This window comes from Aquila chrysaetos, chromosome 12, assembly GCF_900496995.4.
Source record: "Aquila chrysaetos chrysaetos chromosome 12, bAquChr1.4, whole genome shotgun sequence".
In the NCBI taxonomy this organism is placed as follows: Eukaryota; Metazoa; Chordata; class Aves; order Accipitriformes; family Accipitridae; genus Aquila; species Aquila chrysaetos.
This window is the reverse complement of record NC_044015.1, coordinates 26,594,442-26,608,684: the sequence shown is the minus strand read 5'-3', so window position 1 is coordinate 26,608,684 and position 14,243 is coordinate 26,594,442. Positions and strand designations below refer to the sequence as shown.

At 44.9% G+C, this 14,243-nt stretch overlaps 1 protein-coding gene across 4 annotated transcripts in view; it reads right to left on the bottom strand.

Annotated features, from left to right (window-relative positions):
* SYDE2 (synapse defective Rho GTPase homolog 2) overlaps positions 1-14,243 on the bottom strand; it is a 50,456-nt gene that overhangs the window by 18,877 nt on the left and 17,336 nt on the right. For 3 of the 4 annotated variants that reach the window (XM_030031732.2, XM_030031735.2, XM_030031734.2), the window contains exons 1-2: positions 11,019-11,244; positions 6,816-7,547 (exon numbers count right to left, since the gene is read on the bottom strand). In XM_030031732.2, the coding sequence (XP_029887592.1) occupies positions 6,816-7,547; positions 11,019-11,127 (841 nt within the window). In that variant the 5' untranslated portion in view covers positions 11,128-11,244. Of the gene's footprint in view, positions 1-6,815; positions 7,548-11,018; positions 11,245-14,243 lie in introns of those variants that run through there. The other variant, XM_030031733.1, reaches the window with a different exon arrangement.

Sequence of the window (14,243 nt, the reverse complement as noted above, 5' to 3'; positions counted from 1 at the left end):
AAGAGTGTACATGACACAGCTCTGAACAAGCTGCAAAAGGAGCTGTAGCACAGTCCACTAACACTTCACTTCCCAGCCTACCCATCCGATACAGCTTTCTCACAAGGGTGCCAGAGGAACTGAGCTGCGCCTCGTCCCTTTTACTAAGTTACAAGGCTGTGCTGCAAACAGGCTCCTTGCTGTCCCTGTCCCCACTCACTCTGCCACCACACATCCCATCTCAGCAGTTAAACTTTAAAAATATCGTTACAGAAGGATAGTAGGACAAGATGAAACATAAGAGGCACCTGTTGCGTAAATGACTACCAGGGCAGCAAGGGGATGGTCAGTTTTATGTATGCAGCTTATTTTCATATATATATCTCTATATATATGCATGTGTATATATATAATTTTTTTTATTTTTTTTACAGCAAGAACACTCCATCACTGGAACAACGTCCCCAGGGACATGGTAGAGACCCCATCACTGGAGGTTTTCAAGAGGCAACTGGACAGGGTGCTAGGTAATCTCATCTAGGCTCCCTTTCCCACCAAAGGGTGGGCCAGATGATCTTCTGAGGTCCTTTCCAACCTGGGCTGTTCTATGATATACTGTCTTTACTACATGTACCTTATGCCTTCCGGAACCTTGAGCAGTATGAGCAATACAGAAAAAAAAAAAAGAAAAAAAAAATTTGTTTTTGAAGGACAATGCTATCCGAGTCAAAGTCACTTGACATTTTAAGTGACTGCTTCCATCAGCTATTTGTTCAGCTTGAGTAGTAAAGCCACTTTTCACTTTGCTCAGTGATATGGCTGTGTGAAAGGTTAAAGCCTTTTTGTGACCAAAGAGACACAAACAGCCCACAGTGCTTCACGAACCCAGACCCCAGACCCCCCCTCCCACCCCATCCGGCCAGGTGCCCACGGGGCAATCGCTACTGTCCCCTCGGTCGAGCAGGCTGGTGCTGACAGACCGTACCCCTACACAGCGCTGCCCCAAGGGAAGAGAGGACTCAAGCCATCTTAAGCACTTACCACACAGCCCCTGACAGACATACGCAGTAATTTAGTACAGTAAAAATGCTTCTCTGACCCTGCTTAACACTGTTTACATGTGCTTAGGGACATATATCACTGCCATACCCATTGCCAGCAATGCATGCTATTTTACAGGCACGTTTGACTACTCCATTATACGTGTAACATTCCTTATCACTTAAGGTAGGGTTTCTGAGTTATTTTAAAGTTCCTCAGAAAACCTGTACTTTCTTTTCGGGACAACAAGTAGAGGTGAATGAGTAAGTCAGACAACTCTCAGTTCCTTATTACAGCAAGCTATTGAAGTATCAAACGGCCATTCTCAGAGCTAATGGAAACACCGCGTTCCCACCAAACTAAACCTGATAGGCAATTTAATTTTTCCTGCCATTCTCCAGGCATACTTAATAAGTACACTACATCTAACACTGAAAGCATCTCTCTAGAATAATGGTATTAGTGTTGAAGATCTAAGCCATTTCCTTTTAAAAAGAGAAAAAAAAAAATACAGCTTACACTGAGTGGTTATAGCTTTCAAAACCAAAGTCTCCCTTCTGCCCACATTCTTCATGCTTTTTATCATTATCATTTCTAAAATTAACACAAGGACTTATTGGGAAATTGTATTAAAAATGAAAAAGCGGCAAATCAAAACAGAAAACCCCAATTATCTCAAAATTGTTCTTGTAGCAAACAATGGGTGAATGAAGAAGGGCTACTGTTTTTCTGTGCAAGATTCCACAAGAAATACTGATCTGACACAAACAGCACAGCTCTACTGATGTCAAAGGCTGTTAACTTACTCAGGTGCAGACAAATTATGTTTTTTCATCCTCAGATAGTTCCAGACCTGTTCTGATATAAAACTTCAGAGTAGAACTGTAAATGGCATTAAGAGAAGAATTCATGCTATATCAGATTCAAGCAACTTCAATTAAGATGTAAGGAAAGCGTCACCTCTATCCACATCAGCAACTGGGAAAAAAAAATTAAAAAAAACTAAAAAGAACTTTCAAAAATTGAGATAGAATTGTATTACTTCTATGTAACATCTTAATTAACTGGATAATTAATAATAAAATAAATAAATGGAAGAATCTCCTCTTTTAACCTGTAAAAAAAAAAAAAAAAAAAAAGTCTTTTTTACCCCTATAAAAATTACTACTTTGACCAATGCAGTCTCCGAGTTCTATCCCACATAATGCTTCAGAGTCAAGGAATGGAGAAATTACTAAAAAGGTAAAAAAACAAAACAAAACAAAAAAAAACCTCTAAGAACTCTATAAAGGTAGTTTGTTTTCTTCAAATACTATGCACACTGATATTAAGCAAGCTGTGATAAACCCATCAACCCAGGGATTACATTTACAGGAGCAACAAATATAAAATAAATTGCTTTAAATAGCCCCTTAATTAAAACGGGAAGTGATTACAGCATAACCCCCCAAGGCTCATGCACACCAAGAGGTGAAGGGGCTGACCACTGTCTGCTCTTCATCACGGCAGCGATCCTCAGAGCATCCTTGACAGTGGTATGTCATTAGAGAGAGGAACAAGCATGTGTAACAGCCCTTTAGATCTCTGACCACACTTAAAGAGTTCAGTATCTACAAACGAGCATGAGTTTGTTGCAGATATTTTAAACATTAATGATTCTGTGATGCACATAAACCAGTCGGCTCTATTCAGATGCTGGCATCGCACCAAGACGCAAGCGGCAGCACTGCGGCTGATGCCAAGCACTGTGCATTTGGGCTGCTCTCACGAGGATTTCCTCCCCTCACTGTGTCTTTCATGGCATGAAAAGCCGCTTTGCCCCTACTTCCCCAGTCAGAGGATATAAACAGTTACTCAGTACAAATCAGAAACCGAAAAAGGCAATAGTTACTTTAAATAAACTGCTTCCACTCCACAGCTGCTACATGCTTTTGCCTCTTTCACCAGCAGGTCTTTATGGCATTGTCACCCCATGGATCAAAGACACATGCACGAATAAGCCCTCAACCTTCAAAAGCATGTGCACAAACTCCCCAAAAGCCCACTGACAAACTGGTTTCAGCTCTGCAGGAGAAAGAGTGAGCAGAGGGATCTTTCTGCCACACACCAAACCACTTTGGTATCTCAAAGATTAGGCAAATATTTCGCATGAGTGCTTTTCTGCCTCATGAAACCAAAGCTCCTTGCACTTGGAAAACAGTTAAATCACAAAGCATCTTCCATCTGGAAAAAAAAAATAATTAAGCAAATAGCATTTGCAACATGGGAAAGGAAATTGGTAGATAGGATTCGCTGCCCAGCAAATACGTACATTGCTGGAAGCTTATTTGCAACATCTAAGCATGCAAAATATTTGCCTGCATTGGCCCCAAAAGATGTATTTGGAAACCAAGATAGTGGTCATGGTCTAAGTGGAGAACAAGCACTGTAGTTTTAATGTGACTTAAGCCAAGCTCCAGTTGGCACGTATTGGGGTTAAGTGGGAATATGGTATCAACCTTCACTTCCTACAATGTTGAAAAGAAATCTGTTTACAGTGATTCGTAACAGGATTTTCCAGCCAGCCAGCTAACACACATACATTTTCAGTAGCAAAAGCACAGTTCAGATCCTGGCAACCTACGATGTGCAAGTCCTACCAGGATGTCTCTGAGATACAGACACATGTGAGATGATTCCACTGATTATGTGGGCACTAATCCCACTCGTCCCCAAAAGCAAAAATATTACAAATTCTTCAGAAGGCACTATTCAGAGCTCCATGATGTCAAACTATCACAGGAGCCAACATTATAAAGGGGTGGTTTTCTTCAACATTTTGCAGGTGATACACACATCTATAAAAACATAAGAGTTAGAGTTCAATCCTAAACAGTTGTAAAGAAAATTTAACATTTTATATATCCAAAAAACTATATATAGAATTTTTCATATGGCATTTATAACAAAAAATATTCCTATTTTCCCCACCATAACCATTTTGCCTGCGCAAGGAGACATCAAATTAAAAACGGCCTCCAGGGTCCTTTCCACTTAAACTCTTCTCCCACAGACCTAAGAGTGCGAGCTGGCACTATGTTTCTACATTACTAACTCGGAACCAAGTTATCTTCTTACTCTTACTTTTTGTGTACTTGTTATAAACAAAATACATGAATCATTTTCCCAAGCTCTGCTATAGGGGTGCCTTACTTTTAATCAGTTTCTTTTTAAAAGCCAGCATGGCTAGAATTATTTGCTAAGGAATTACCTGACAAATCCTATTAACGTAAATGGCACTTACTGTAGAAAGTAACCAGATTAACACCAGGAACTAATGGTGTAAATTAAGACTATGGGGCAAATTAGCACCTCTACAACTATGATCCATTTTATTGATAACATTTACAGGAAACATCTATTTTCTGCTGTGTTTGGAAAGATTCTGAATTCTGAAAGTAACTGAATTCTATCATTTATCTTTTCTTAATCTTCTGTCTGATAAAGACTCTCTCAAAAAAAAACCAAAGAAAAAAATCCACGACCATTTTCTCCTTACGAAGTTGGAAACCCATGTAAGGCAGCAATGATTAAAGTTTTAAAGGTAAAATTGATTCCATTATCCAAAGAAGAAAACAGCAAATAACAAAATGAACAACTATGTATTTTGTTGGCTTTTATAGTGCCCCACTTTTTTCTATGCTTCTCAAAATCTAGTACTTTAGACTCTAATGCTAACCAATACTGACATATATAAAATCATATCAATCAGAAAGGTAAGCAGACTGTTCCCCAAAGCAGTAATTGCTTATTTCTCAGGAGTTACTGTTTAATGTACCCAGCTCTCTAAGAATATAGACATCTATTTCATAGCAGTTGTATAATTCAGACAAGGTCCTAACACAAATAAAGTTAAATTGACCATATTGCCCTTCATGCAGTAATTTTGTATAGATGAGCTGTCATTTTAAATTTGACTGAAAGTAACTGCAGATACCTTAACTGGATTAAAAAGAAGAACTAAGCCACTTCTCCATAATAAAGCCAGTTACTGAGCAGCAGGGATCCACTTCATCATAAATTAATCTACTCAATGTGATCACTACTCAATACATGCAAAAGGAGAGCTGCATGTGAAGTACCTTAATTAACTCAGTGCATAACAAACCAACCAGGGGAAATTCATAACACTTTTCTCCCAGTTTCATGAGACACTTTAAATGGGCAATTTTGCTTTCAGAAATAAATGTTTCTTCAGTATGAAAACAATTTTTACTTTTTTCTTCTTACATAAAGGGATTTTTTTTTTTTTTAAAGAAATAGTCACCTATATATTGAGAGATTAACCACCTAAATGGGGGTCAAACTGTTTGCGGGGGGGGGACAGCTTTCCTAAACAACCATGCTTACCAACGTCCCTAAAGCACCTAGAACTCCAACGATGAGAAAAATCTACCTAAGAACATGATATCTCATCTATCTTGCAAGCAAATATAACTGGTCTAAGTATTTAAAGCAGCTATCAAGTGAGCTATTTCTAAATAAATGCCCAATAACTTTGACACACTTTGCAACTAAAAATACGCTTGTATCTGCAGCATTTCCACAAAAAGAAAGAAATGTGAGCTCCCAGAAGAGAAGACCAAGTGTTTTTTCTTCTGCTGTTTACAGCAGTTGCTTTGGTGCCTTTGTAAACAAGCCCCGTTCCCAGAAGCAATCTCTGCGCTGGAAATCTGGGCACAGCAGCTCCTGGCAGGCAGGGACATGGGGCCAGAAGCCTGCCAGGATGGCGAGGATGGACAGGGGCAACCTGGATGGGGGGGCTCCTCCAGAAGGCAATGCACACCTGGGCTCCCATGCCAGTGTTTCAGGTCCTCTCTGCGGAGCCAGGAAGAAACACAGGCTCTTAAATGTCAGCACAAAGAAAGCGTGAGCTTTCTCCAAAGATGGGAACCTGGAATTCCCTGTCTCCTGAACTTTACGCTGTTTCTAACTCTCAACAGGATACTAGAGTTAAGGTCAAGATAATGTAAGACACATCAGTAATTAAAAGTAATACCTTTTTGGAAAGGGTTGGGTGGTTTTTTTCTCCTTACCTTTGTTTGGTGTGGTTTTATTTTTGTTTGGGTTTTGTTTCTTTTTTTTTTTTTTAATAGACTGGGAAAAGTCTTTAATAAGATGCTGAATTCACACACTAATGGAATTATGGAAATGAGACTATCAAACACTCAGCCAAAGATAACCAGGAACAAAGAGGCTGGCTTCTGAAAGTGAAAACCACTCCTCTCCAGTCTATTAGATTAGCCTGAGACAGTCAACAAGACAGTAATTGCAGAAAGTGACATGATGAATAGCTTTTATATGGTCTTCCAAAAAGTCTTTATTAAAAAGTCCCAGACAGCAAGCTAAAGAAACTTCTGCAGACATTAAGTAGCTTCAAGGCTGGAATCCAAGGCCAGGGTTAGACACTAGCTAACAAAGGAAACTCAGTGTGTCCTCACGTTACCAGGCTTTAGCAAGCTCACTTTGTAAAATGCTTGTCTTCAGCAAGGTGGGGGCGAAAGAGCACAAAGGACGACCACACCTGAACATGCCATGAACAAACTGACTGAGAAACAACTGTGCAGCTCCACATTTAGTAGGTATCAGTCTCACAATTTGAGTCATTTTTTATGACCTGATGTGCATTTCCACCAGAAATCTGCTTGATAAAGATAAAAGGAGGAGAAAGAGAAAAGAGAGACGTAAGAAGGCATTATTATTCCCCTAAAAGAAAATAGAGGACATAACACTTCTGTGTTCCTGAACCCTCTTACCTATTGAAGGGCACTTAAAGGTAGGATTGTCTTCTACTGCCGGCACACTGGGAGCCTTGCAGGCAAATCTCTGCCGGTGCTGCTGCACATGCTCCCCGGGATGCACAGCATCAGCCTGACTCGCTTCGCTGGGCTGAGCCGTCCGACTGCTCCCCGCGCTCTCCATGGAGCGCGGGGGACCCTCGTGGGGACCCACGGCCATCCCAGAGTCACCCCCGGAGGGGGGGTTGTACCGAACCGCCAGGGAGCCCACAGCAACAGGGCTATTCACAGCGGAAGGGCGGCCCCTCGGCAAGTCGGGCTCATCGTCTTCAGGGATGGGGTTGTACCATATTTCCCCTTCATCATCTGCGTCGTCATCCTCCCCCAGGTCCGAAGCAGCGCTCCGTGGCGCAGCAGGGGTTGCGGTGCTGGGCAGGGCACCAGCAGGAGCGCGGCTTCGCGCGGGGCGCTCCCACCCCACCGGGGAGGTGGAAGGAGCCCACGGCGCAGCAGGTTCGGAAGGCAGCGGGATGGGAGATTTGGGTACCAGCGTAACAGCCCCCTGTGTTTCCTTACAGGTGTTTTCTTCTTCCGGAGGAGGACGTCGGTGCGTGCTCTGCTGCAGCCAGCTGCGTTTCTTAGAAACAGTAATGCTGTTCATCGGCGGCCTGTGCTCAGGGACCTCGCTGGCCTGCGGGGGCTTGGGGTCCTTCCTGCTTCTCGAAGCTATGTAAACGTTTTCTATTAAATCTGTTCCCAGAAAGAAAGGCAAAAAAGAGAGGTAAAGACAAACGTTTAGAATATTGTTTTGCTTTTGACAAATGAACACATAAGCTGTGCGACACTTGCATTAGACCTCATCCGAAAGGACAAAAAATAAGTTGATGTGATCATAAAATTAGATTTCAGCCCGTCAAAGCAGAAGGTGCACATAATTAATAAAGAGTCAGGCTTGTTTGGCTGTGTTTTTAACACCATGTAATTTAGATAAATGGCAGTAAGATAGCTCTGCTGAAAGGTCACGCATACTTACATAGAAATGGCTGCTTTTTCTCCGCAAAGTTCAGGTACAATTGGTTTGAAAAGTTGCCATGTAGTATTCCTCCAGTTTACTTACACCAATGAAAATACAGCCCCTGCTTTTAGTGTAATGTACTGCTTAAATGGCTACAAAAAACCCACACAGATTCACTTCTAGATTTATATATAAATAAAGGTGAGGATCTCTCTTGCACAAAAACCTCAAGAAAGGACTGTCCTTACCAGCTTTATCCTATAATTAAGACAAAAACATCCCCTGATTTGTGGGGAATAAAACGAAACACACCACCAGGAAAGGAAGGAAGGAGGAAGAAAAAAAATGTACAATAGTTTTTAAATACCTCATCACACAACAAAAATTTCATGCAACACCTGATCAAATTCCATTGACTGCTGCCAAAACTTGACATGATTTCTTTAAAGTAACAGCTGAACATTTAATTATATATCGAAAAAGCCACTTGCACTTGAGTCCCTTGTCGGAGCACGCCCCAGCAGCCCACTCAGCAGCAGTGCACCACAGCAGCATGTCCCGTCCAGGGAGGTGGGACCACGCAAGGAGAGAACACCTCACCCTCGAGCAAGCACCGGCCCCTTCGCTAGGACTGGAAGGAAAGCTGCAAATGCATCCAAATTAAAAACAGGGAACAGAGGTCAGATAACCCTCATGCTCCTTCATGGAGGAGGACAACCCAGACGGGGTTTGCTCAGCCACTAAGACTGAATGGGGCTAACTGGGTTCTCATAAAACAGACAACTTGTTTTCACGCGAAGCCCTCTGCAACTGGAATTCCAGACGGGAGCAGCTATTTGATGCTGCTTGAACATTATTCTCGGAAAATAATTATTTACACACCAATAACAGATGTTAAAATACAGACACCTCTCAGGAGGACTCAAGGAGCAGCTCTGTAAACCCAGCTAAGTTCACTGCAGACAGTGAGGCAGGAAGACGACTGTCACTTGAACACCTTCCTTTCGACCCTCTTTTTAGGTTTGTACATTAATGACAGAAGAGATCCTTGATAAGATCTGAAACACTACCATTTCATTTGATGAAAGATTGATCATTTGGTGAATTTAAAAAAAAAAAAAAAAGGAGGTTTACTTGTTTAGCTGAACTGCAATATGAACACTGCTTGTGATCTGAAGAATTAACTTGGTTCAAAGAATCAACAAAATTAACCATGCTCATTTTGAAGCCTGGGCACACATCCATTGAAGTGCTTTGCTACACTGGGGCCTAAGTCGGTCAATTAACAGAATCTGAGGAAAACATGAAAGCAGGGCTGAGGACACAGATCTCTGGCAAAGTTTCAGTGATTTGGCAGCAGTCATATTCCTTCCCCCACCCATAGCCTGGAAGCGTAAGTGTGCCACCGTAAAGGTTCCCCTTTATGCAATTTCACTATTATTTCAAGTAAGAACTAACCAAAAGGACAGGGAACTAATCTGCAGTAAGCACAGGACTATGCCTACATTTCCAAGAAGTCAGTTTGGATTGGGGACTTCTTGGGCGGGCATCGTCCCACCGGTGACAACTACCTCAAAGCCTTCCACTTCTGCATGGACAGCCCAAGGAGTGGTCCCTGCTCCGGTGACATAAATAGATGGGAGCATCCAAGAGCTGTACTTCCACAAACAAAAATATCGGCTACTTCCTGCTTCACTGTAGAAATGCAGGCCCTTCCACGCCGGTTAAGACAGCCTACAATTCCCAAAACAGCGGGCTCCTAAGAAGTACAGCGTGCCTAAATATACACCCAGTGACACATCTGGCGTCAGCAAACGCACAAGGCAAACTCAACTTTGTTTTCAACATCCATCCGGGTATCTCAATAACAAACCATCTGCAAAAGCTTACCACAGAAACATTAATAATCAAGTACCTCCAGTGTCCTCCAATAACCGGACTGCTTGCAGAGACATGCCACCTATCACACGTATTCAAAACTGCCCCTTCTCAGTCTCCGAATTAGCCAACATGCTGCCAGAGGTTATTGATTGTAAACGTTCACTGAATCTCATCCAAATGATACACTTACACATATACCTTCCAATTGCAGTTTTTGCAACTGATAGCAGTATTTGCATGCACTGCTTCCCCTTTATTCAAATTTGGCCCTGATCCTGAAAGCCGTTATGCCTGTGTTTATTTTAGTAACAAGCTGTTTCACATGCAAGTATCTGCACAACCAGTGGTTCAATATCACAGAGCAAGTTTTCAATGTCGTTAGCTGTTACAGTAACGAGCCAGTTCTAAATAAATACAAAGCTTTCAGAGACATACAGGTCAGGCACATACTTTTTGTTCTAGAGCAAAGCTTCATTCAGAAGAACGCTGCCTGCTCTCTATTAGTACTTTAATATATTTAATATATGCTCAAAACCAGACCAGGCTGCCACACAAATACAGAAGATGACAATGGTTCCTTCTCCAAAGGCTTCCATACGGTATTTAATGTTTCATATGCCTTACTACATAGCAAGGCATACAAAATATTTCAACACGATACTGTGCACTGCTTTTCAGACAGTAATGAAGAGGGGAACAGCTTTTTCCAGCCTCTCCATATATGGATCAAACAATTCATAGTTCTTCTGGTTGCTATTTAAGCACATTTTCTTTCACTAAGTTTCCTAGTGAAACATAATAATTATGTCTTTAAATGGAACAACAGCAAGACTAAAAATTGATTTGTAAGCTTTCAAGAGCACCTTTAAAAAAAAAAACAAACCAAAAAACAACAAGAAGGAGCAAACAAAAGCCAAAGAGCGGCCCACGGTCATATGATAAGACGACGTGCAGGGATTCACACAAAGTACTGGTCTAAATGCAAGAGCCTCTTACTTTAATGAGGAATTTTTACTCCCGAGAAGAAGAGCAGCTACCGACGCGAAGATGCTGCCGTTGAGGACCGATTCAAGACCCAGATCCAGGACCGGCACCCACCCCGGCCCCCTCCCGCGGCTCCCCGGGGAGCGGGCACGGCGCATCCCCGGCGCCCACGGGACTCCTCGCCCGGCGGGGAACCGGCCGCCCGCCCGCCGCCGTCCCGGCGCTCCCCGCCGCCCGCGCCCGGCAGGTGAGGTGAGGTGAGGTGAGGTGAGGAGCGGCCGCGGGCGGGCGGGCGGGCAGGGGCAGGCAGCCGGAGCCCCAGCCCGGCCGCAGACACTTACCCTGCGGGGCGCAGACCCCGCCGTGGCGGTGCCCGGCGCCCGCCGCCGCCCCTCGCTGGGACCTCCTGCCCCGCAGCTTGGAGAGCGTCCTGCGGAGCGGGTCAGCCATGCCTGGGAGCTGCCTCCCCGCCGCCTTCAGCGGGCGCTGCCCCCCGGCCCGCGGGAGCCGGCAGCCCCCCTGCGCGGCGGCGGCGGCGGCAGCCCTGGGCCGCGCTGCCCCATGGCGGCGTGGCTCCGCGCGCCCGGCCCCGGCTCCGCCGCGCACATACTTGGCATAGCTGAGCGGGGTGAGAGGGCGCCCGCAGTGCGCATGCCCGCCGCCGCCCCGCCCGCACGGGGGGCGCCGCCCGCCCCGCCCCGGGGCCCGCGCCCGCCGCTCCCCACGGGGCCGCGGGACGGGCGGGGGGACGCCGCCGAGCCCGGCCCGGCCCGGCCCGTGAAGCGGGGAAGAGGTGTCGGCCCCGGCCCGCCTGAGGGAAGCCGGTCCCTACGGCGCAGGGCGAGGGGGACCGCCTGTGCCTGCCGGAGGTAGCCCGGGCTCCTGGGGCTATCGCAGGTGGCGGGCCGGCCCGCCCCCCCCCCCGGCCCCGGGGGTCCGTCCTGCTCGGGCACAGACTTCCCTTCAGTACCCGGAGGTGTCCTGGGAGCGTTTCTCACTACAGCTCTGAGTAGCATCTTCTCCGTCAGCCGTGTGCCTAGCGTTTCTTGACAAAGGATTCACAGCATATTTTAAATAGTTCTTTTCCCTCGATGTTAATTTTTTTTTTTTCCTCCCAAGGAAACAAATCTGTAGGCTGCAAACTTATTCTTCCCTTCTGGGCTCAGGCTGTGCATGTGGCAGTTCTTGCTCCCCGGCAGGTTTTTAGACAGTTTCCCTGCAGTCCCGGCCACCAGGAGAAAAGCAGCTCGCCCTCTCGAAAAGCCTTCGCACCCTCCTCAGCAGAGTAACCCAGCGGAGCGGGGATGGAGTTGGCCTTGGTGTTAGTAGCCTTTAGTATGCCGGCCGAGTTGCCACACAGGTAGAAGACAAATGGCATTAGGACAGAGCAAACGATGTACTGAGGCTGCTGAAGTGGGCAAAAATTTGATTTTGGTGTATGTGTTCCTCAGCTACATCGTGCATTAGTTCCATTAGCAAGTGCACAGCCCTTCGAAACTGATCTTGGGAAATGGTATGTCATTGATTTTTTACCAAGATAAAGTACTGAGATAGCTTTCATTGGTTAACATCTACATGCGTCTACATCTCCTGCATTTCATTATAAACAGCTTTAGGAATGTATTTTGCAGCTTTTTATATGACATATCTTACTAACGATCTGTGATACACCTACCCGGTGGTGGGTGAGAGCAGAGGAGCCGTCGCCGACCCCTACCCGTTGGCGGTGGGTTGGATGTCACCTCCCCACAGAAGGCAGGCGGGAGCAGGCAGCCATTCCACACGTTCTGCGTGCCAAGCACGGCACTGCCTCGGTACACAGCAAACCCCCAAAGACTGGGCCAAAGGAAGCGCTCATTCCGTGCTGGAGAAAACAACTGCAGCTCATGAACATCGCACATACTCACAGATTTCCTCGCTTACCAAATTTTGAGGGGGATTTAATAATTTGATCATTTGAAACTAAATCTTCCTGAAGAACAAAATTAGATTAAAATTTTGAACCTTTGTATATGAGACACCAACAGTAGTAACCCAGTAATACCTGTGTTTCTACAATGTAAAAAAAAAAAACATTACAGAGTAGTTACGATTTCTCTTCATCTAAAATGAATCTCACAATAGTTATCGTATGTCACATTGCAACAACTCGAAATGCCGTTTTGCCATCCTGTCTGTTGAAACCATTTGCATTCCTTTAAATACACATATTGGGAAATATCTGTGTACAAGTTTCAGAGCAAGATGTAAAACCGTTCCAGAATCACAGATGAGAGGGCAGTAGCTGGGACGGTCCCAATGCTCGCTGCTGTGCAGGTAAGGAGCTGTGAGTCCCAAGGGGTCTGCGTGGCCTCTGTCCCTATGGGGGTCAGATCCTGCCCCCTCTGACAGCTGTGTCACAGCGCCCGCAAGCTGGCTTAGGAACAGCGTCTCAGGCAAAGTAGCATGCAAGAAATGCATAAAACCAACACTATCCATGCTTTCCTGACAGTGCACTCACTGTGCACAATTAATGCATCTGTCTCCAACAGCCTAATTCACAATTACGTTTTCTTCATTACCTATGGGCCCAAGTAAAGGAAAAGCCCAATGCCACCTCCTCTAAACTGATCTTACCTGTTTGAGTGGTTAAGCTTTTGTTCCCAACCAGACCTTTCACTTCCAGGCTGGAATCGGTATGTAAAACCTTTTACTACACCTTCCAGAACTGTGGTCCTGATCTGTAAGGATGCAGTCAAAGAAGAAAGGTATGAACATATTTGAGAGCATTTCTTTTTGTTCATCTCATAGTCGGATGCTAAAACAGGTTGCCCAGAAAGGCTGTGGAAACTCCATCCTGGAGACACTGAAGACTTGGCTGGCCCTGGCCAAGCTCACCTACGTGGCTCCTGCTCTGCATTGGGGCTGGCCAGAGGACCTCCAGAGGTCCCGTGCAACCTAAATTAGTCTCCCAGCTCTAAACCTTTCCTCGTACCGGAGCTGCTATCCTCCCTAGCTGAGACATGGCTTGGATGGAAGGAATGCAGACCAGCCAAGCAGAACACCAGCGACAAAATCCCCGGTAAAATTCTGCACGGACACCACAGCTCGACTGCACTGACCTTTCTGATGCTATTGGGAGGTTACCTGTGCCACCAGCAAATGTATGCCTGAAGCGAAGGGCATGCATCTGAAGCCTGGAAGAGGGGACCTGCCCCATTAAAAACCACTGAAAAGATTCAAAACAGCTAGCAGATGAACTCTGGACATTTTCTGCAAGAAAAAGTTGCTGCAACCATTTCAAATTGAGCAAACAAAAGAAGTCTACGCCTACCTTGACTGCCATCTTCACACCTGCATCTTTCTCACCTGTTCTAATGGGAAATCAGATTCCTCCTATCCACCTGTGCCTTAGATCATCTGAATGAGTTCCCTAACAAATAACAACTTACTGCATTTAAAGTAACTGTATGTAACTTTTAGCAAGTTCCTCTTACTTGGGTGGCATTTTTGGAAATTTTTGTTACCTGGATATTTCCTTTTAGCAATTAAAACAATATTAGTAAAAAGTAGGTGCTAGCCAAAGT